Here is a 21819-nt window from a genome sequence, read left to right as displayed (position 1 = left end):
CTTCTCCTGTCAGTTGATGGGTAGCATTTCGATCGTATTTTTCTCCGATTTTCGTACTTCGGTTGGCTTTGCTATCTTTGGTGCCTGGTGTCAATTTTTATGCGCGATGCCGAAAATGTTTTTTTTTTTGGAGTCTAACCCTCCTCGTCCGTCATCATGATAAATTTCGTCTGAGGCCCGCTACCACTTCTTCTCGCTCACTGATCTCAATCTCCTGCAGTGAATTTACATCTCATAAACGGCAGGTTCCCAGCGTCAACACGGAGATACCGCGGTGCTCGGATTTCGCCACAAAAGTATAGCTATGGCGCGGGGCACTTTGGATCCGCCGCAGCGCTGCCATTTAAGCATCAATCGATCTTCGCGTGTCTCTTATTTGCGCGATGACACTCCTACTTTGAAGGTCAGATCGCGTTGGAGAGTCGACCCTCTAATCGACAAGAACCCTGTGAATAAGACAAGCTGAAATTTTCAACGCCAAGTGCGAAGTGACTAAACCTCGTGCGAAGTCATCATGTGTCCGGTTACAACTCGCTATATGAGTGCCTATCCAATACAAATAACCCCCCTTGATTGGTTTTAAGGTTATGATACAGGTATAAGTCGAGTAAAGTGTTAATAACAACCAAAGCTCAAATGCAAATTCAATCAGACGCACGAAAAGAATGTGGTATTTTTAGAGCTAGGCCCTAGCAATATCAGCTTACATGGTCACGCGTTAATTGCGCTCCGGCTACAAACAACTGGCTAGCACTTCTGTATTTCTGGCGTTTGACCCAGCAAGAGAGAGGTCGCATGTTTTTTCACGCCGGTATCCACCTGTCGTTATGAACCTGGCTATTTACCCAGTCTGTTGCTTAAGTTAGAGGATATCTTGAGCGCACTGCCTAACTTACAGGTAGGCAAGGGTTTGAGTTGCCTCCAGTGTTTCGCTGGCGCTGTTGGGGGCTGTAATGTTGCGGGAAATATTTTATTGAGAACGGAACCGAGTAGTTAGCGTGATGTGAGTTACGAGACATGTACAACATCTTAAAGAAGCCGTAGAAGAAACGCACAGCATCTAGAAAGAGTAAGACTTAGACATATAGCTTCCAAGGTTTATTGTTTCTCCAAGCCACAATTCAATGGCATCACCCTCTACTAAAACGCCAGCGAACGACAAAAAACAGGCATACACCTTTTGCGCGTTGTATCGTGAGGCGTTACTCCGAGGTTTGCCTAAACTGTGAACAGAAAAGTACCTAAGTATTGGCATCAGGGGGGGTTATTCTTGAATCTATTCTTGTTGAATTTGCGTTGTTGGTCGCAATTTTTATCGCGTCGGTCATCTTAATCTCAGCAATATCAGAGATTCTCTGCTAAATCAGCAAAGGAATTGGGTATTGTTTGATGGTAGCGATCAGTCTTTGCGTTACTCTTAGGCGCAGCAACTGCAAAACCCTCGCAATCTGTGATAATGGAACTCGAGATCTTTTTTTCGCTCCTTTCTTTTCTTGCGGCCATATACCACCTGTCTCCCGACATAAAGCTGTGGGTTACATTTTGCCCATTGAGCACAGAACCTGGTTCCTGCAAACAGAATGGTCGTGTTTCCTGGTAAATAGAGTATGAGTTGGGTCTCAGACCATTGAACGTTTAGCAGGGGTTGGGTCTTCTATGGTTGTCTCCGCCTGTGTGGTGAGGAGGATTGGGTCCGTGCATGACCAGTTCGAGTGGCTGATTACTGTGGCTTCGTAGACAATGAAATCCAATGGAGATTGTGGCTTGTGACAATGGCGAAAATAGACTCCAAGATAAGGACCTCGGCAAACGTGACAGCTTGACAGCGCAGATAACATGCAGAAATTTCCGGGTCATCAGGCCATTGCCACGAACAATATTGCAGGTGCCGGGACATATGCAGTTTGCTTTCTTTTTCTTACCTGCATTGCCGTACATACACACGTGTTTAGCGAGATCCCGAGGCTTTGGGAAGGCAACCGCAATAACCAACCTATCACCGACTGTGCACACTTTCAGGTACCAAATCGGCCTCTAGCTATATCTCTGACCTCAGAAAGATCATTAAGCGGCTCGTATGTTTGAGGTGAACGAGCGACCCGAAGATTTCCACATCATATCTTACAGTTAGGTTGGAACATGCGTGGTAAACTGAGAATATTTAATCATGTCACTGCGCCAGTGAGTTATTTTCAATGCAGTCAAACACCTCTGAACACTCTTAAATCGGCATTTATATAGAGAGATTGAGGAAGCAGTGACGTTCCTTTTCATTCCATCAAAATGGACACATCTTCTGCTTCCACTCTAAGCAAACATTGATGAACGCGTAGAGGAGGACTGAGCACCGACCCTGGACAATCAAATGGATATTCCCACTTACTGCCAAGTTTCTTGCTTACTTGACTTAGGTAAACCATGGCCTCGACGCTTAAAATTACTGAGCTGGTCCCAGAGACGTTTTTATCGCAGACATGTTCCAACTCGAGACCGAGTATCCGGCAGAAGCCGTTGAAGAATTTCAGCGAGGGGGAGGCAGACAACAAAACAAGCCCCCACATCTCGAACTCAATTGGGAGATCAAAGCGTTGATCTCTCCCGCGAACCCCAGAGGCAGACCCACGGACGCTTCACTCGCGTATGTACGTACATGAGTCGAGGAATGTGACAGCGGGAGCATCGACCCAAAACGGAGCGAAGTCCCAATCCCCCGCCGCCAGCCACCAGCGGCATTTGTCGTAAACTGGGATGGGTTTACCGTATTGGCCCTGGACTGTGGGCGGTGACAACAGTCGTAGGATCTGGGATTCATGGGCCTGGGCTCGAGCACGGATGGGCTTTCTGCGTTGGGGACAGCCCACCAGGAGTGCCACATTGCACATCCACTAGTGCCTGATATGTGAATGCACAAAGGGTTTACCCCAGGCGCTGAAGCCGTCGAGATGGCGGCGGCCCTTTCCAGTCAGGAACGTCTCATTACCAATGGCCGCCAGAGGTGGGCTTCGAGGGCGCATCGCGGGTAAGCATTACCCGCGATGAACATGGAACATTACTTGTATAAAGCCCAAGCGGCCCGGACGTCAAGCAGCAGCCGGGTATCGTAGTAACTCCTGTCATTATCAGCCGATTATTCCTGCCGAGAAACCGCAACCATGCTTCGCTCCAAGTTCCCTACCGCCCACCACTTTACGGTGTCCATTTTCGGAGCCCAGTACCACGCCGACTCACCTTCGGAGGAGAAGCTTGCCCTCATCAACCGATTCGACGGACTCATCAAGGGCGCTGCGATTCATGTCGAGGAGCTTGAGCAGAATGACCTCCCCTCCAAGGTCTGGATGAGCTACTGGGCCTCGCCTCAGGCCTTCAAGACATGGTGGGAGAGCCCGAAGACCGCCGCCTTCTGGTCCGCCCTCCCTGCCGATGCCGGATTTTGGAGAGAGACCGTCAGCATCCCCGCCACCCGTGGCATGTACGAGTCCAACAAGCCCCAACCGTCCGGCTTCGGTCACTGCGGCGAGGCCATCCCCCTCACCGCGAAGACCGGCTACTGGGGTGCCTACCGCTCGCGCATGACCCCCGATTCCCCCGAGGACAAGTTCGAGTCTCCCCTGCCCGCCGTCCCTACACCGAGACCCCTCACCGATAAGATCCGGTCCGGCAGAGTCAGAGTCTCCAAGTTCCCCGACAACATCAACTTCGTCGTCGAGGGCCAGGACTACAGCTACATGAACGATAACGAGCGCGGACACTGGAACGAGAACTTCGACGGCCTTACCAAGCAATGGGTTACTAACGTCATGAACGCTGGCCCCGAGAAGGGCATGGTCAACGCCAGAGCTTGCCATGCTTTCGCCGGCGACAAGCAACCCGGAGCGACGAACGGCGCTGTCAACGGACACGCTACGAACGGAACGAATGGCGTGAACGGCACCAACGGTGTCAACGGTACCAACGGCCACACCAACGGCACTAACGGCACCAACGGTCACACTAACGGCCACTCCAACTCCATCTTCCCTGGTCTCGACTACATTCGCCAGGCCCAGATCCTCTTCTGGTTGGATCTCTCAAAGATGGAGTACATCGGTCGCTACGACAAGGTCCACGTCAAGCTCAGGAAGGACTTTTTCGCTGCGTATGGACCTGGTGGAGTTATGGAGGGCGGTGATTTGTTGCTCTGGGTTGACGTTGCAATCCTGAAGGGTGAGGAGATGGACGCTGAATATGTGGGCTGCTACGACGGTACAGGGTTCCTGGCGTACGACGATCACCCGTCATTCGCTAGCGAGGTGGTGGAGGCTTCGCAGCTCCCGTCCTTCTTCGACAAGCCCATTCCGTCCCAGCCTATTGAGTGGTAACCTGGTAATGTAATACGATTAGATCTATGAAGATACGAAATTTTTATGCCTCGATTCACACTTCTTTTCTCGAGAGATTGTTGCTGGCACAACGCGTCATAAACGGAGGGTTGATCTAATCTATGCAACTGCAACCATGTTCATCCGTACACGTAAGTTCGACACGAAGACAAGAGCTTCCATAACAGCACTTCCATGCTTCTGGCCAATCAGCTCCCGTGTATTATGGTCGAGCGAGTCAGTCCTGGTCAAAATAGAGTTCAGCGGCTGGCGGTGTATGTCAGAAGTTTAACAGGGGCCCCCAGCAAAAGACCCATCTCCCGGCTCCCCTCCCCGGGAGAGACCGTCTCCAGCTTTCTCCACTTTGGGTATTAAAACGACGCACTTGCCGGCCGGAGCAGTCCATGACTGGAAAGATGCAGAAATGAACATATCCATGTTTTGCGAGAACCTACAAGGTTGCACGAATACCACAAAATTAGACGAAGAGGTCAGATCACTTGACAATCACTTCGAGTTGGGGAATGGAGTCAACGGAACACGGACGTCCCAGACTCGCGGTTCAACGGCCAACAAACATATCCAGAGTCCACCAACTCCAGAATGCATATTGTCATTGCGTGATCGCGTAATTAGGAATGCTACTCTTGTGCAGTATCTGCAGCGGAGCTCATCTTCTAAAATGATACCACAACCTTCCATGTTCCTTGCAGCGCCGCCACTGGCGGCAACGCATTCACGATCCGGAGGTCAGTGCGAACTGGACCGACCCTCTGACGTGACACTTATTCGCTTGATCACTGTGAGATTTCACGGCACCGCCCTTTAGGCAAAATTTTCGCTGATCTCGTCGCTTAGAAGCCTCTTGCAAAGAGCTGTTGGGTGTCGAGTGTTCCCCGGACGAGAGAGAGAGAGAAAACAGGAAAGGGGTAATACTCGCCAACGGCCGATACATTCGCTGTGGACCCTGACATTGAGCTCCATCTTCCCTCAGGAACCCCCGGAACTGTCTCCGTAGGACTTCAAATTACCACCTCAGCCCACATTCATTTCGTATAGGATTGGCCCTGCCGTAGGCTGCCGCGATTCAGGAACCGGGTGCTTGGTCGATCGCAACTGCCGAATAGAATCTGAAGGCCAACCCGGAAAAGCGTCCGAGTTTTGCAATTGCAATTCAAAGACCTTGCATCGTCCCGATTTGGATTGTTTGGAGATTCCTCCTGCTTGTTGATAAACCTCCTTCATCAGTCGGACATTTCCCCTCCACCTTGCGTTAGTCTTGGACCGTACATTTTTAGACCTTGTTTACTCATCTTTTTCTTTGATTGTCGTGAGCAGGAAGACGGTCGCGACCGCACAGAAGCCGACATGGGATTGGTACCAGAGTCTCTATGGCCCACCGTCATTGAGATGTGGGTGGAATATGCCATCGGCATACTCGTCCTGTTTCTCCGTGTCTTCAGTCGGTGCAAGATGGTTGGCTGGAAATGGCAAGGCGACGATTATTTGGCGATTTCAGCCATTCTATTCTTCACAGTATGTCACGCGACGCAGCGAGTGGGCGCGACGGGACTTTGGCTGACAACCCCTTAGTTTGAGGTCATGATGTGCCAGATCATTGGTAATTACGCTGCCCTCGTGACCACCTCGCAATTGCTCTAACACCGCGACTTTAGTTGAGAAGGGGAGCATTACTGGCATGACAGATGCAGTTGCCCTCACATTGACTCCCGAAGAGTACAAGAGTCACGAGACCGGCGCTAAGTGGCTGTTCGCGGCGTGGTACATTTACGTCAGCTTGATCTGGAGTTTGAAGGGCATCATGCTGTTTTTCTTCTTCAGGGTCACGTAAGCCAGCCCCAATTCGGAGGAGCTTACAGAATATCGTAGTCGCTGACACCATGTGCAGCAAGTCTCTGCCCGAGGAACGCCTGGTCAAGGTGGTTTCTGTTATCACTGTTGCCGCATACTTGGCAACTCTTGCAGTCATCACCGGTCACTGCCGCCCGATTCATAGGCTTTGGCAGGTGTACCCCTACGCCGGAGGTACGTGACAACTTCCTGATCAATCTTTTGATTAATCAAGTATGACAATACTAACACCTGCCTGAAGATGATTGTACCCAGAACAGGTCCAAGTACTACGCGCTGGTCACAACCAATGTTTTGTAAGATTGACTGCTGCATCTCTGATATCCGTAGTTCATGGGCTAACTTCGTGTTCCAAAGCACCGATATTTTGATTATGTACATCCCGATCCCCCTCCTGTGGAGGTTGCAAACCACGTTGAAGAGGTAGGTTCAGTTGACTGTTGCCAACCCTTGAGCCATGCACTAACTTAGCATACCAGGAAACTGTCCTTCGGTTTGATGTTCTGCGCCGGTTTCTTCATTGTCATCTGCACCCTTCTCCGCTGCATCATCTGCCTGCAAACGCCCGAGAGACTTGATCTGGGTTTGAACTGGTCGATCCGTGAAACCGTAAGAGCTCCCCACGTTGTATTTACCAGGGAGCGCTTCTCTAACATCTTGACTTGCAGGTCATCGGTATCATCTGCACCAACGCGCCCTCGATCAAGCCCCTCTTCCCCAGCCGCCACAAGGGATCGACCGCGAACAGCCATACCCCCACCGGACTCGTCACCTTCGGCGGTACCGGCTCGAACCACAAGCGATCGCGCTTGAGGGAAGACCACGAGAGAATTCCCGACGACGGATCGGTTGGTAGCCAGGAGCACATCGTGAAGCCGAAGGGGGGAAACCAGACCAGCGCGTTCGCTGACAACCGTAGCGACGATCGCAGCTTCGACGATCAAGCGAGGTATAATGGGGGCATTCAGGTCAAGAGCGAGTACAAGGTTGAGGTCCGGTAAATCGGTTGAACAGGGAACAGCAATCCAACGTCTATGTTGGCCCTCTCGTCAAGGAAGACAGGCGCACGCCTAAAGATGCGTCTAGAGGCATGCCACGGAGAGCAGATTATGCGAGAGCTCTGGAGCTCCGCTCTGTACCCGAGTGTTGATCCGGATCAACATTGTCCTCGGTGCATTGGTGTGCGAGATCATTAGAGGCTCACAGAGGATATACCTAGGCAATACCCAGGAGTCTGGAAGAGACTGCGCGTTTGATGAGAGATATGCAAACCACGAAGATGATGTACTATAGTTTAACAACAGAGTAATGTGGTTACCAAGACAAGATTTCGCTGCCCCAGTTCCAAATGTCAAGTATCCATGTTCCCAATTTGTGTCTTCTTTGACATCTCGACTGGATCAATGTTGCCCTTGCCCACCGAAGAAGCTTGACAGCTTGCACAGGCTGTAATCTAGCCATATACCTTGTTTCCTCCATTTTACTGCTCGGTTCTGCCCCGTTTCCACTCAGTCATTGATAGCCGACGAACCTCTTATCAGAAGAACAGACGGAACTGTGGGCCATTACGAAAAATGGATTTTCCGCCAAGCCGCGGCCCTTGACTGAACCCACTTCATTGGCTAAACCGAAAACGGTTGCATTTCCGGGTTGACGAAACCTCTTCCGAACCCACATTTCGGTCTCGCCTCATCAATGCAAGCCTCGTATCAAGGCCCATGGACTTTGCGGAGTACAGAGTAGCATTCTGAAGAACGCCTTGCAGTGATGTTGTATCCTGATTTGAGAATCTGTACGGATACAGCGCCTAAGCATGCAACACGGAGTCTGGTCTGCAGACTAGGGACTGTCTGGCAAATTTGGTATCCGTACAGAGTACATAAGGTAAGAATAATATTTTCATCTCAACCGTGCTCCGGTCTTGTATCCTAGTGATGTTACTTCCCTCATAATGTAATGGCTTTCCATCATATCACCATTTCCGTGTTAGGTGCTCCTCTATCATCGACTCCAAGCACAGCCAACTATTTTCTTTTGATCGTGAATCCATTTGGCAGCACCTCTTTCAGGCCGCATGTAAATGATCGTATCAAATGTCAGCGGGAATGTCCAGGCCGCTGACTAACGATACCCTTCGTTGATGAAGATCAATGTGGGTATGCTGCGGAATTTTGATTCCCCGTAAAAGACAACAGGAGTCAGGAGGGGTTCTTCTACGAGATTCGTCAAGAATTGCTCGTTGTCGCCGAAGCATAGCATACACAGAAAGTCTCTTGTTACCCATGCCCGGTATGGGTAGCCCGGTATGGGTAGCCCGCTGCCATAATCGCGAGAGAAGGAGACACTGAGACATATCGCACGATGTCTATCGGCCGAAACAACTGGTTGGGCGTTTTGACAAGAAGTGGTGGCATGGAGAAGAACATGAAATGGCTTGCCTAATTGGCTGGAGGTCAATTTGAGACGCTTGCGTGCCAGTTCTCAACGCTTGACACGGCAATCCCCCATTCCCGCCTCTGTCTTCCACGCTCCAGAACGAACACTATTGACCCGGTTTGAAACAAGCGCGGGCAGCTGAAAGATTTCAGCTGCTCAAATGCGCGCTTGGCTGAGAGTCGACCGTTCAACCCCTCACCTGCATCCGTAGATCATGGCGGTTGGCTGGCTGCATTCAGGCCAGCCGAAATACCGGCTCGAAGTCTCTTCTGATGTTGTCTTATTGCGGCACGGAACGCCGCCCTTAATTGCTTGGCGGCCACGTGCCGGCCCGTCCCTTTTGCTGGACCGGTGGGAGTTGCCATGAGGCCCGAATTTCCACTCCTTGATGTCCATCCTAAATCACGAGTTTGCCCACAGCCAGTTTTCCCGATGCTTGAGGTTTCGTAGGGCCATCACAGAAAAGTCCACAATACCTCTAACTGGTTCGCATGAGCGCAGTCAATAATGGCAATCGATTTCGTTGGGATCTCAGGCCTTGACCTGCGTTTTGCCACCATATTGCTATTGCGATGGAATTCTGAGGTCGAACAAGAAATCCTTGGCAGCGCCCGCTAGAGAGACGGTTTCGAATGTGACGAAAAGCGCCACCAAGTTCCAGCACAAGCCCTTTCGATTTTGAGTTCGCCCTTCGCAAGCCTCAGTGTGTCGTCACCAGGACAGTTCCTCCGTACGTGAGAAAAGACAGTGTTGATCACTTTTGAGGTTTGGTCTGAAGTAGACCGAACAGGCAGAATTAAAAGAGCTTGAATATCCTTTGATATGGGCTTTTATCGATGCACAGCCTAAGAAACAGGCTCTACTCCCCTCTCACTTGGCAGTTCATTGAGCTGCATGAAAACAACACAACATGTTGTCCCTTCGCCATGTCTGGATCATCGTTACTGATGTTGCCAACTCTCTCTTTGGATCACCTTTCCTCACTCAGGGGTCACAATACCCCATAGGAGCCAAGTTTGGCTTGTCTCGGCCTGACATCGAAGCTATCAAACCCGGAATACCCATCTTTAGGCCTCCTGGGAGCAATATCGATGACTTCTGGTGCGACTATTCTAAGACCATGCCAGACTTCGAGCCTTGCGCGACGCCTGAAGACCAAAGCTGCTGGCTACGCAACCCTAAGACGGGGCAAGAATTCAACCTCACGACCGACTACGAAGACATAAAACAAACACCTAAAGGTGTCACACGCGTGTACTATCTTAACGTTACCGACGGTGATGTCAACGCCAATGGACTGCCATTTGGTGATGCGAAACTCTTCAATGGCACCTTCCCTGGCCCGCTGATTGAGGCCTGCTGGGGAGACACCGTAATAATCCATGTGCGCAATTATCTTAAGTATAACGGAACCAGCATCCACTGGCATGGCCTTCGACAGTGGCAGACGATGCATATGGACGGCGTCAACGGCCTCACGCAGTGTCCAATTGCCACCGGATCCGAATTTATGTATAACTGGACAGCGATGCAGTACGGCACCTCATGGTACCATAGCCATTACTCAGTGCAGTATGCCGATGGAGTACAAGCGCCTATTGTAGGTCCTCTAGCTTATGCCCGTTACGGTTTTTGTCGACTCACATCTGGCAGACCATTCATGGACCAAGTTCATATCCATATGACGTGGCCATTGAGCCGATTACAATCACTGATTGGGGTAAGTTGATCGCAGCCTCGTCGTCTTTCGACCCTGTTTGCTTCAGAGAATCGTAATTACATGTAGAGACCAACGGCTAACAGTTGCACTGTAGCAAGTAATAGCGTATTCGAACCTCAAGCAACCTCTATGGATGTGCTCCTAGGTGGAATCGGCAACATAACTCGATTTACTGGTGGAAAAACCACGGCCACGGACGACGTCCCGCCTGGCTTTGAGATACTATTTGACGACTTCGATCCCAATCCAGCGACCGGGGCAAAGCGCTATTTACTCCGCCTGATCAACACCGCCTTCGACAATTCTTTCATCTTTACGATTGATAACCATAATTTGACAGTGGTTGAGGCCGACTTTGTTCCCATTCACAATTTCAATACGACCTCGATCCTCGTCGCTATCGGCCAGAGATACAACATCGTCGTAGAGGCAACGCCGATTGTGAACAGTTCAAGCCCCTCTGCCAACCCCATTCCCGAGGACAAAAACTTTTGGATTCGCACGTATCTCCCCGCCGACTCTCGGATCTTTGGGAACTATAACATCGACCCCGACAATTACATGAAGACTGGCGTTCTTCGCTACGACAAGTCCAGCACCGCTGATCCAACTAGCACTGGATGGAACATCAGTGATGTCGAGTCCGATAAGTCCATCAATGATCAATTGAAGCCTTTCCTCCCGTGGAAAGTCACGGGCCCAGCGAACTGGAACGATTCGGCGGAAGTATTCGACATCGTCCGGCCCAACAACGCTGGACAATACGCTCTGGCGTTCATTGCTTTCCAACGGAACGGCACTAAGGATGTAACACCCTTCCAAACAACATACGGCAACCCCACCTTTTTGAACTTGGACAATGTAGGGGATGAATGGCCGGCTGGTTGGTTCGTTGTGCCTGAGAACTACACTGACACAGACTGGGTAAGCGCACATTTCTCGAATCATGAAGCAACGGTGGCTCGTAGTCTGTAACTTGTCTAGATACGTGTGTCGCTGATGACCATTTGCAGGTTTTCCTAGTCATTGATCAGCCAGACCTTGGGCCGCACCCAGTAAGTTGTCACCATGATGCACTGATGCAGCACTATGAGAATGCTCTTAATACTAATTCTTCGTCAGATTCATCTTCATGGGCACGACTTCGCGATCGTACAACAAGACGACAAAGAGCCTTTCAACATCAATAATTTCAATCGTAGTCGACCTGATGTGAACTTTCCCCGTCGTGACGTGGTGTTAGTCACAAAAGCTGGACATGCTGTTATCGCCTTCAAGGCCGACAACCCAGGCGTCTGGTTAATGCACTGTCACATTGCGGGACACGCCTCTGGTGGTCTCTCTTTGCAAATCCTTGAACGGCAGAAGGCAGCCAATGGGATCTGGCCTCCGGGAGATTCTGCTGCCCTTGACAATGCTCATACGCTCTGCGCCAGCTGGAACACTTGGGCATATGACTGTAAGAACTTGTGGCCTGGAAACACGGGCACCATTGATGACCCGGTTTATCCTTCGTGCGAAGATTCGACCAACCTTCAGAACGACTCTGGGGTATAACGGATATTGCAGATTGTGCAATGGGAAAGACATGGGGTTCTTCAAAGTCGCCGGCGTGGACTTGACGGTGCGGTGTGGAAGAAAGCGCACGCAATGTGTATCGAGGGGCAAATGCCGGCTACAATTGCAGCAGGTGTCTCTAAACTGAAAGTCATGACTCTGGCACTTCGACCTTAAACGTTGATGTCCCCAAGTTTCATTAAGACCTTCTCAATAAACCTTACTCCCACCATAATACCGTCTTCATCCTGCATATCCTCCCCGCCGAACTCCTCGCTATCTTCATCCAAACAGGTGAGGCAAGTGATCACCGCGGAAGCATACTTATCCCCCATCCGAGCCGGCAAGCCAGCCCTCGCTAGACCCACTAGCTGATTTTTGATTTTGAAGGTTTGCTCAATATTGCCGGGCTGGAAGTCGAAGTCGCTCAGGCTTAAGCCTAGTCCCGTCCCCGGCACCTTGTCACTGCAGGCCTCGCCCGCTACGGAGTTGTATTCCACGAAACTATCCCATAGTCCAAGCTCAAGAAGACAAACCCCGAGGCTGTAGACATCATGTTGCATGATGTACGCTTCCTGGGCCTGGATGCCCTGGCGAGTCGGGTGCCTGTATAGGTTCCTCTCCCACGCATCGTCGCCAACCTTCAGCGTGTGAAAGTTCACATTGCGGAAAGAGTCGAAGCCAAGGAGGTATGCCGAGAATATCTCGCACTACTTGTCGGAGCCGTCATTGGGAAATATTAAGACAGTTTCGGGGCGGATGTTCTTGTGAACGAAGTCCAGGGTGTGGATGAAGCTAACCGCTCTGGCCAGCTGTTCCGCAATTTCCACAACTCGAGTCAAGCTAAGCATGCGCTCCTGTAGCAAAAGATTTCGTAAGCTGATGGGAGGTCTGCGCAAATCGGTGCCAGGTAGCTGGAAGGCCAAGCTCATTGACGCAAGCCTTTTTGTCTCGGGGCTTTTACGCTTGACAACGCCTTTGCAAGGCAGAAGACCAAAGAGCTCTATGTCCTCTCTTTTCAGCTTCTTGGCAAGGCTCTCAGTGTCTGTTCTCAGGCGGGACAGGTCGTAGCTACTGTCGCAAGCAATGGTGTCCACTGCATACAGCTTCTCGGAAGCTTTCCTGCGAATCAAAACCGTGCTAGAGTATTTGATGGCCCAGGTGTTGGCCCAATCCAGACCATCTTCTGGAAGTGTGACATGCATCTCTTTGCTCCCTTCTCCCTTCACCATGCTTCGGAAACTCTGTGCAGATGCTAGCGTATTGCTAGATTTGGCTGCTTGCAAGAACATCATTTCGTTTTCTGTGTCGCTGTGCTTGGACAACTCATCGTCGATCAACTTGTTTCCCATCCGAAGTATCAAGTACCACGTCGGATCAAAGATGCTTTGCCACTGCTGAAGCTGTGTAATTGAGTTGTCGATTGCCTCGCGAACCCTCGCATACTTCCATCTCTTGACAGATGACTCGGGCCCTGATTTGACCACCGATTGGATTCTCGAAATTGCCAAGATCAATTTGCTTTTGAGAACCTCTAGGACTTCAACGTGAATGCGACAATGGTCCTCCTCCAGTGCTTGCGCGATTCTCTTGACAAACTCGACTTGAATCGCAGTCTTGCTCCAGATGGCCTCTACGATGAGCAGTCTGGATTGGACAGCTTCGGTGGCACCTCGGATATCTCGATAGGCTTCGATTAACCTTTTTCCATATCTATGTTCTATGAGTCAAGTCTTTGCACTTGGGTAACTGGAAGTTCGTAACCATACGTGAGACATAGGTCTGCAGCCGAAACGGCAGCTAAAACCAACTCAACTGACATCGTTGGGCAGATTTAAGACTAGATCAGTACGCAACTGAACGCGGAAGAAAAGCGGCAAGGACGAGGTAAATTCAATGCACAACAAACAGGCTGCCTTTTTGTATTCAGTTTGACTGGGGCTGGCGGGTCTGGGTCCCGCTGTAATGCAAGTGTTGGCGAATACAGATACAAGGTCCCATGCAGGCAGGCCTTACGATCAGGCTGAGGATTACGGCCAAGACCCCGCGCGTAAAGCTGACGACCCGGATTGGCGATCAAACGAGCACTTCACACCCACATTCGAGAAATTCCCGAAGCAAATTGCTATCTGAGAGTTGTGAGTACGTGTGCCCATGAATGATTGTCATTGGCGGCTGACTAGTACACTCGCCGCAGAAGAGATGATCACGATATGACATTGTCAAGCAAGAACCCTTGATGACCCCGCATGATTCAGCATGTCGCCGTCGTCGGACTTGGTGCAGGAATCGAAGCTCGAAACAACGTTCTCCCCGGCCTATACTCAACATACATTTTACAAGCGTGGGACATCCGGACGCGAATGGAAAATACGAATACAGGAAAGATGGACGCGAAAGAGACGGTTAGGTCAAGGTGCCTATGGCACAGTGTGGCTGGAAACTTGCGATCGACCCGCTAGACAATATAGCCCTACTGTCAGAGCAGTCAAGGAAATACCGATTGACTCAACTATGACGGAGAAAGTGGACTACTATCGGGAGCTCGAAGCTGTCATGAAGTTCTCACAGGAGCGGGTAGGCAGTATTCATGCCGATAGCGGAGTGCTACGATCAGTTTGAGCAGTGCTGATGTTCATCGACAGTACACGCCATCATTCGTCCAGTCCTATGGATGGTTCGAGAGTTCGGAGGCTATGTTTATCGCTATGGAGTATGTGCCGCACGGTGACCTGCAAAATTATCTCTCGAGTCCTATTCCGGTAGACGAGGCGAGGATAATTACCCGCCAACTCGCGGAGGGTCTTCATCATATGCATATGAATGGGTTCACACATAGAGATTTGAAGCCAGGAGTACGTGACTAGTGGTGGTGGTTGGTAACGATGAATCGCTGACCAGAAGACTTGCAGAACATTCTTGTGGTGTCTCGAGGTCCCGACTGGCTTGTCCAAATTTCCGACTTTGGCATCAGTAGACGCTTGCGTCCTGATCAATCCACTCTTGGCACGATGCGAAGGGGCACCTTGGGATTCATTGCGCCAGAAATGCTTGGATTCATTACCGATCGTACCCATCCTTACGCCGTTGACATCTGGTCGCTGGGGGCTGTTGTGTTCACGATGGTGACCAAGACGCTCTTCATGACCGACTTTGGTTTGCTCCAAAAGTATGTCACAGATGAATTACAATTTCCATCACAAGATCTCAGTGCGTGTGGGGTTACGGAATTGCTGGCAAGCTTTCTACAATCACTTTTATCCCCATTGCCCAAAGATCGACCGACAATAACGGAAATCATGAGTCATAACTGGCTTCAAAGCTCGTCCAACGCTTCAGAAAAAGGTTCTTCAGAGAATGATTCGGAAGACGATTCGGAAGATGATTCAGAAGACGATTCAGAGGATGATTCTTCGGAGGATGATTCTTCGAAGGATGATACTTCAGAGGGTGGTATTCAGTCTCAAGATGAGGTTGATCCAACAGATAATACTGGATCCGTTGCATCCGCGGCATGGAGCACCGCAATAATCTGCGCGAAAACTACCAACGAGACACATAAGCCGTCTGCAATATCAACTACCCGCCAGACACATAAACTGTCTGGAATTCCACCTGATCTTAAGGAAAATGGTTTAACTGGTGGCATAAGGCTTATGCTCAGCAAGATAGGAGGAACAGAACCAGAAGATCCGCTTCGCCCAGCCCGTTTCCTCGTGGACGAGGCTGGCATGATACACAGGACTGAGTACGATATGGCGCACTTTGACGTTTATGGAGAAAAGAAACCGGGACCGGAAGGACAACGTAAACGTCTTCGTTTTGGTCCAGAAGAGACGCATCAGCCGACACTGCGTTCACGCGAACAGAAGACCAAATCAAGGCAAAGAAGAGACAAGCCCAAGAAGTCGCCCGATCATGTTTCGTCAAATCAGTCGAAGCTGAGTCTTAATAAACAACGAAATTCCCCAGCTCCTGCCACAACATCAGCAACGTCGAAAAGGCAAAAAGGGAACTGGGCAGGTATTTGGCCATGGACGTCAACATCATCCTTAAAGGCATCGTCATCGAGGCCATCGTCCTCGAGGCCATCGTCCTCGAAGAAGTCATCTTCCGCCTCAAAAAAGCACACTTCAACGCCCAAAAAGTCAAAGGCAATTACAAAAGAGACGCCAATTATGGATCAATCAATTGTGCACGCCGAAGCCTCCATCAACAAGCCAAGGGAAATTACAACAGTCATCCGCGCACATCCCTATGTGGATGACATATCAACCAACGAGGCTTTTACGAAAAACAACACAAAGTCAGATGGCACAGACGGGGAACGAGATCGTTTTCAGATGAACAGTGCTAGCGGGCAACGAGTTGTACGATTCGTTGCTACACAAAGCGACGCAGGGAAGTACCGAATTCCACCAAAATACGATCTTTCCAGATGGGACCCGAGGAAAACGCCTTTACTCTTCCTCTACTGCGTCTTTGACTTGATCTCCATAGGAACATGGTTCAACGACACGATCATGAGCTGCCGACAGTATGGTCAATCAATCAGCGATAAGGACATGGGAATGATAAAAGGCCTGGCCATCTTGCTGGAGACGCTTGATGATAAATTATCGATGATTATACAGCCTTCCACCCATCTACAAAAGGCAGATGATAGGGAGACGATCCAAGATCTCACCGACGGTGGTGAAAGACTGGTCATAAAGGTGCAAAAGTTTCTCCAAGCGTGGCAGAGCATGATGTCACACGGAGACGAATTTGAAGCCAAGGAGTCCTGGGAGGGATATCTTCTGGAGAGCGGGGCGATGAAGCATCTTGGGACTGAGAAACTGCGTTCGAGGGTAGAAACCCTTGAGCAAAGTTTGCGCATACGGGTTTTGCGGTATGATGCATACAACTCCGAGAAAGTCAAGCATGCCAAAAGTAAAAAGCGTGCGGGGCGTATTTAAAGGTCAAATCCGCTCCAGTCAGGTCCAACGACACAACAAGTCTTGTTATATCCAGTTTCGTAGCTATCCCATCGACTACTGCATGTTGTGCTAGTGCACTACCAGACATAAGCGGTCGGCACTTATCGCCACAGGAAGTGACTCAGATGCATTCGGCATACCGTGGAATTCCACCCAGTTTTGAAAAGTCAAGTGACCAAAACCATCTCCTTTTTTACAATTCGTAAGTAGGCCCCAGCGCATAGTTAGGCGAACGCGGAACATCCCTCCAGCTTGGAATGTTGCCTGATGACCGCGCCACGTTCAATTCCGAATTCGGCAAAGCGGCTCCTGAAACCAGCCACACTAGGAGTGTGCCTGACGCTGACAACGCAAAACCGCTGCCCCTCCCCGGTGACGGACGGACTGAAACTTCGTATCTAACGCGCTAGGAGCGCTGCCACGCTACAAGTGTCCCCAAAACATCATTCTAAGGCAGCAGGATTTATGACTACATATTTGGTTGGCCCTCGCAATCCACAACACCGTTGCATGACCTTTGTTGTTCTTTCACAACGCCCAACAAAGAAATCTTGCGTTTTACCAGCGCAGCGGTCTTCTGCCCGGATCACCTCATTTACAACGCGGCGTTCGTTGCCCCGTTTCATCCCCGACAATGGAGTCTTCCGTGTCTCTCCGACGACCCACACCGGGCCCCGCAGACGCCCGAGGCCGGCACTCAGAATGCAAGGCGGCGGATAGCACTCATGCCGGATTCACCGACTTGCCTCCGGAAATCCATCTCCTCATATCGAAGCAGCTCATTTACCCCGATGCGCTCTCTCTCAAGCATACCAGCAGCTACTTTTACTACCTCGTGGACACTGGTGTCCGGTTGAAGGTGGAATGGCTGATGGAACGCCGGATGTTACATCTCGAATGCCCCAACGATAAGCGATGCGATCTTGGCAGCGATCTACGGTTTTGCAGGGGTAGCGTACCGTATGAATTCCCTCTCACTTGCAAACGCACAGCCTGTTGATTAACGCTGGCTAGACTCTTGATGCAAAGACGACGAGAACACATGGAATGCGAGTCGAGGCCGGGCCTGGGCTGTCTTGTGTACGGCACGTCGGTTTGCTCTCACCGCAGGAAACTTGGCGCACGATGTCAGCGCTGGCTTAGACGACGGTTGACGATTGAACTCTGGTGGGTTTTGATTGCGTTGGTACCGATCATCTTCTGCTGGCTTTGGATGGCTGAGTTTGCCAAGTGGGCAGCTGGCTCATTGTCGCATTCTTCATCAACTTTTACAGAGTCATTGATGAGGTGAAGAGTTATCGTGATTTCGGTCTTTGTATCCAACGAAACCCATTTAAATAGTATGCCACATAATGTCTAATTGAGGGAGGAAGGATTAAGTTTTCCCAACGACAAGTGACCGCTAGAATTTCAACGAAAAAAGTGTCTCTTTCTTAAAGCATCGTAATTCGATGGCAGACTCCAGATGTACTTGATAATTGAAAAATGTTCTGATCTATTTCGAGGATATGGTCCAATACCCCGTGTGACTTTTGAAAATTAGTCGTACCTTCCCCGATGGCTGCTAACCCTATAGTCTGCCTTCCATTTCCTAAATAGAACCCAAAATGTACTTCTATCTCATTCGGTAAGTAGCTAGTGGACTCTTGCACTTTTGAAAACGGGAAATCCAACGATGAGAAACCTTCTGTTCCAGACTCACAGTCATATCCTTGGAACATCAAAACTGGGGCTCTATCTGACTCCCCTTCTCATCACAACACGCAGTGCAGCACTTGCCTTGGGTTGTTAGAACATCGCACCTTCCAACATTCAAACGCCAGGTACCAGATACCACAATCAATAAAAGTCTATCCCATCAATCTTTCCTTGTGCCGCCTTTGCTTCCACTCTCAATCTGGAACACGCAAAAAAAGCGTGCCTCAACAGAAACAACTACAAAGCTTCACATATCTCGCATACAGCACAGCTTCACCATAATCCTTGGTCAGGTTCGCACACATCAACTATGGCACTTTCCTCCTCAGCCAGCGTCAGGCCCGGCATTGCTCATTCACAGGGCCATACTCACTCGGCTTTTAAACCAAAGGTAGTCGTGCCTTCCCTCATATATCATGCTACGGGTTCTAATCATTCTTTGTAGGACACGTCGGCCGCCCCGTCGAAGGTAGGAGGGAAGTCAAAAGGCGGACCATCTGCTGCGAAGCCCTTGCCCTTTTGGGCAAAGGCCAGAGTCGGAGGCAAGACCACAGAGGCAACCCTGGCTGACAAGAAGGTGAAGGACAACAATTCTGCTCCTATTCGAAAGACGTTTGTGCCCGGCTCAGGCACCCAAATTAGATCGAAATTTGGAGGAACCCATCAACCCATCAAGCACCAAGCGGGGCAGATTGCCACGACGAGTGAGAAGAGAGCACATGGCCAAATAAGTGGCGAGCGTAACAAGACGTCGAACGGCTCCTCTGCAGATGGAACACCAAAGCTTAAGAAGAAGAAACTGGAAGACCCTATGGAGTTTGTCACTCCGGCAGTGTCCAAACCATCGCAGACGCAACCAGTTGGTACTATGCCCCACTTCAACACGGCCACGCAGCTTGCAGAGTTCATCTTCAAGCCCGATGCCGAGAACGGGGTGCTCCCTCGCCACGTCAAACTTCGAGTTTCCAGCATCTTGACCGTCCCGGGTGTTACCATGGACGTGTATCTCAACCGTCTTGCTTCCTCCCTCGAGTTCAAGACTGTCACCCAAAAAGCCTTGAAGATCTTCCGGGGACAACTGCCCATCGATGAGATTACTGTTATCTCATTCATCATCGCGAACCCCAAGAGACTTAACAAACGCCGGGATGACTGCCCCGAGGCAGGCATCTGGTACAACGCACAGCTTCAGATGGGCCTGGAAGCCGACGAGATACGTTCATGGGAGAACAACCCCATTTTCAGGGCATACCGCCGCGTCCTTCGGTACTTGCAGCAATGCGGCACTGGTCGTCTTCTCTATGAGCCAGAGTTAGGACTTGGTCTTCTCCAAGACGCGCGGGAGATCAGTCGAATGCCCGCAAAGGAGGCATGCGAGACAACGGAGATGACCACGAATGCGGCAGAGAAACAAGTCCGAGGACCTCCTCTGGGATTCCCAGGAACATCAGACAGCCGAGTTGAGATGCCTGAGTACATCAAAGACCAGGATACTCTAGGAACTCAGGTGGATAAGGCAGCGACTCACTATATTCAGTCTCGCATTCAGCAACCTCTATGATAGCAGCACTTTGATGCGCTAAGCCCAGATCAGAAGGATGTCGTGCGATGAAGGATCCAAGGACAAAGGCTAGGGCACGTCGCAGAGTCGTGGACTCGCAAAGCAACAATGCGATCACCAGAAAGTCAAGATTGACTGGGTGAGTGGGAAGTGAAGAAGTGCTCTGGGTTTCTTTCTCATCGCCGGGTGCAATTCTTGGGACGGAACAATACGAGAAGCGATCATCATCATCAAGAAAAGATAGATCAGAGACACAGGAAGTACTTAGGAAGAATCATTGAAAAACTTGAGTCAGAACTTGGCCCGTCTAATGAACACCTCGCATCGAGCCACCATGTGTAATAGAGTCGAACCTGGAATGCAACCCCCGTACAGCTACTCGTGACCATTGTGTAATTGATAAACCGTGACTAAAACTCTACAAGTCACATCTCAAGACGCATTGTCCTGGATCATAGGCTGCAGCGGACCCAGTCGCCCTCCCTGGTTTTCAACCTCCCGCATCACCTCTTCAGCTTGAGCCAAGTCGCGTGCGTCCAGAAGCCTCAGCCAGTAAGAAAAGTAAGATCCAAGACCCGTGACGCGACCATGACCAGGAGGGCTGGCCAACCCAAGCTCTGCGAGCCGATGCCGGTCCCAAATGGCAAACCCCAAAGCCCTATACGGCTCAAAGCCCGCGTACTTGATCGGCGAGTGGGCGCCTCGGCTCATGCTGTCAACAATCCAGAGGCCGTCAGCTGGCAGCACTAGCGAAGACCTTCTCATGGCAACAGTTGTTGGTACCCGCCTTGATGAAGGTTGGATATCCTTCGCAGGCCAAGTCAGCTGGGGCAGTCGATGTGTCTCTGAATCTGAATTGTTTCTTCTGCGAGCAAGATGCCGAACGTACTCAACCGCTGTCATGACTTCGTGGTAAGCGACCTTGAGATTGCTGTTGCTGCTGTCGTAGAAACTCTGGATGTCGAAGTCATTCGCATGACCGCTTGTTCCAGGAGTGTCCCGGACTCGTGACGTAGTTACCGCCAACTTCAGTTCGAATATGAGCTGCAACCGCCAAAAAGCGCGGAGAACCCGTTGCTCTTCCACCCACGACGGCCTCCGCGACCTTTCGTCTTCCGGAGCCCACTCCAGCCGTCTCTTTGCCTTGGCATCAATCAGTTGCTGTAGGTTATGGTCAATGCACGACCTGGTCAAGCAGTGAACCTGCGCCGCCGTCGAAAGCACGCTGCGCAAGATGCCGAGAGACGGGACTTTAGAGGCATTGCGATTTTCGAAGTCGTAGCCCGCCTCTTCGCTTTTCCCGAGTACAATACCAGCCTCTCGGTCTTTGATCTTGCGCATAATCTCGTCCAAGCCTGTGTCCTCGTGGGCGCCGGCGCGAAGCTGTATCACAAAACAAATGATATCCTGTGTCTGCGGCGTGATTGTGCTCTCTGAGATGGACTGCCAGAATATCTCGGCGCTGTATTGATTGAAAACGCGGTATGAGGCGGGCGAGGAGGTGATGACGTTCCACAGGCAGTGCACATCGTCTATGTGTGCGAGGATCTGGAGCAGCACCTCCGTGGGGAGATTCTCCAGCTGTGAAGTGGATTCGGCCTCATACTTTTCGATATCTGTCATCTTTTCTTGACGGTT

General features: G+C 50.6%; 7 protein-coding genes across 7 annotated transcripts; 5 read left to right on the top strand and 2 right to left on the bottom strand.

Annotated features, from left to right (window-relative positions):
* Positions 1 to 3152: 3152 nt before the first annotated feature.
* Positions 3153 to 4358, top strand: oxd-2 (Phenylacetaldoxime dehydratase; the record flags this gene model as incomplete). The annotated part of the gene is made up of 1 exon (XM_032024205.1): positions 3153 to 4358. One exon carries the CDS (start codon positions 3153 to 3155, stop codon positions 4356 to 4358), a length of 1206 nt encoding a protein of 401 aa, XP_031879108.1.
* A 1368-nt stretch (positions 4359 to 5726) lies between these two features.
* Positions 5727 to 7231, top strand: CGGC5_v005666 (uncharacterized protein; the record flags this gene model as incomplete). Its single annotated transcript, XM_032024204.1, has 8 exons — positions 5727 to 5894; positions 5952 to 5979; positions 6035 to 6206; positions 6268 to 6404; positions 6472 to 6526; positions 6588 to 6653; positions 6710 to 6839; positions 6899 to 7231. 8 exons carry the CDS (start codon positions 5727 to 5729, stop codon positions 7229 to 7231), a joined length of 1089 nt encoding a protein of 362 aa, XP_031879058.1.
* Positions 7232 to 9576: 2345 nt separating this feature from the next.
* On the top strand, positions 9577 to 11943 carry CGGC5_v005665 (Laccase; the record flags this gene model as incomplete). Its single annotated transcript, XM_032024203.1, has 5 exons — positions 9577 to 10266; positions 10320 to 10386; positions 10481 to 11310; positions 11400 to 11441; positions 11509 to 11943. The coding sequence occupies 5 exons, from the start codon at positions 9577 to 9579 to the stop codon at positions 11941 to 11943; spliced, it is 2064 nt and encodes a 687-aa protein (XP_031879074.1).
* Positions 11944 to 12116: 173 nt separating this feature from the next.
* Positions 12117 to 13765, bottom strand: CGGC5_v005664 (uncharacterized protein; the record flags this gene model as incomplete). Its single annotated transcript, XM_032024201.1, has 3 exons — positions 12117 to 12653; positions 12744 to 13656; positions 13713 to 13765. 3 exons carry the CDS (start codon positions 13763 to 13765, stop codon positions 12117 to 12119), a joined length of 1503 nt encoding a protein of 500 aa, XP_031879039.1.
* Positions 13766 to 14457: 692 nt separating this feature from the next.
* On the top strand, positions 14458 to 15253 carry cds1 (Serine/threonine-protein kinase cds1; the record flags this gene model as incomplete). The annotated part of the gene is made up of 4 exons (XM_066151495.1): positions 14458 to 14520; positions 14589 to 14798; positions 14856 to 15112; positions 15220 to 15253. 4 exons carry the CDS (start codon positions 14458 to 14460, stop codon positions 15251 to 15253), a joined length of 564 nt encoding a protein of 187 aa, XP_066009132.1.
* A 2303-nt stretch (positions 15254 to 17556) lies between these two features.
* Positions 17557 to 20181, top strand: CGGC5_v005662 (uncharacterized protein; the record flags this gene model as incomplete). Its single annotated transcript, XM_032024199.1, has 3 exons — positions 17557 to 17882; positions 17937 to 18015; positions 19066 to 20181. 3 exons carry the CDS (start codon positions 17557 to 17559, stop codon positions 20179 to 20181), a joined length of 1521 nt encoding a protein of 506 aa, XP_031879085.1.
* A 432-nt stretch (positions 20182 to 20613) lies between these two features.
* CGGC5_v005661 (uncharacterized protein) lies at positions 20614 to 21804 on the bottom strand (the record flags this gene model as incomplete). Its single annotated transcript, XM_032024198.1, has 1 exon — positions 20614 to 21804. One exon carries the CDS (start codon positions 21802 to 21804, stop codon positions 20614 to 20616), a length of 1191 nt encoding a protein of 396 aa, XP_031879110.1.
* Between the last annotated feature and the right edge of the window lie 15 nt (positions 21805 to 21819).

The sequence above is a fragment of the Colletotrichum fructicola genome, assembly GCF_000319635.2.
Source record: "Colletotrichum fructicola Nara gc5 chromosome Unknown KSG_Nara_v1_contig03, whole genome shotgun sequence".
NCBI classification, from domain to species: domain Eukaryota; kingdom Fungi; phylum Ascomycota; class Sordariomycetes; order Glomerellales; family Glomerellaceae; genus Colletotrichum; species Colletotrichum fructicola.
This window is presented reverse-complemented; position numbering and strand designations above follow the sequence as displayed.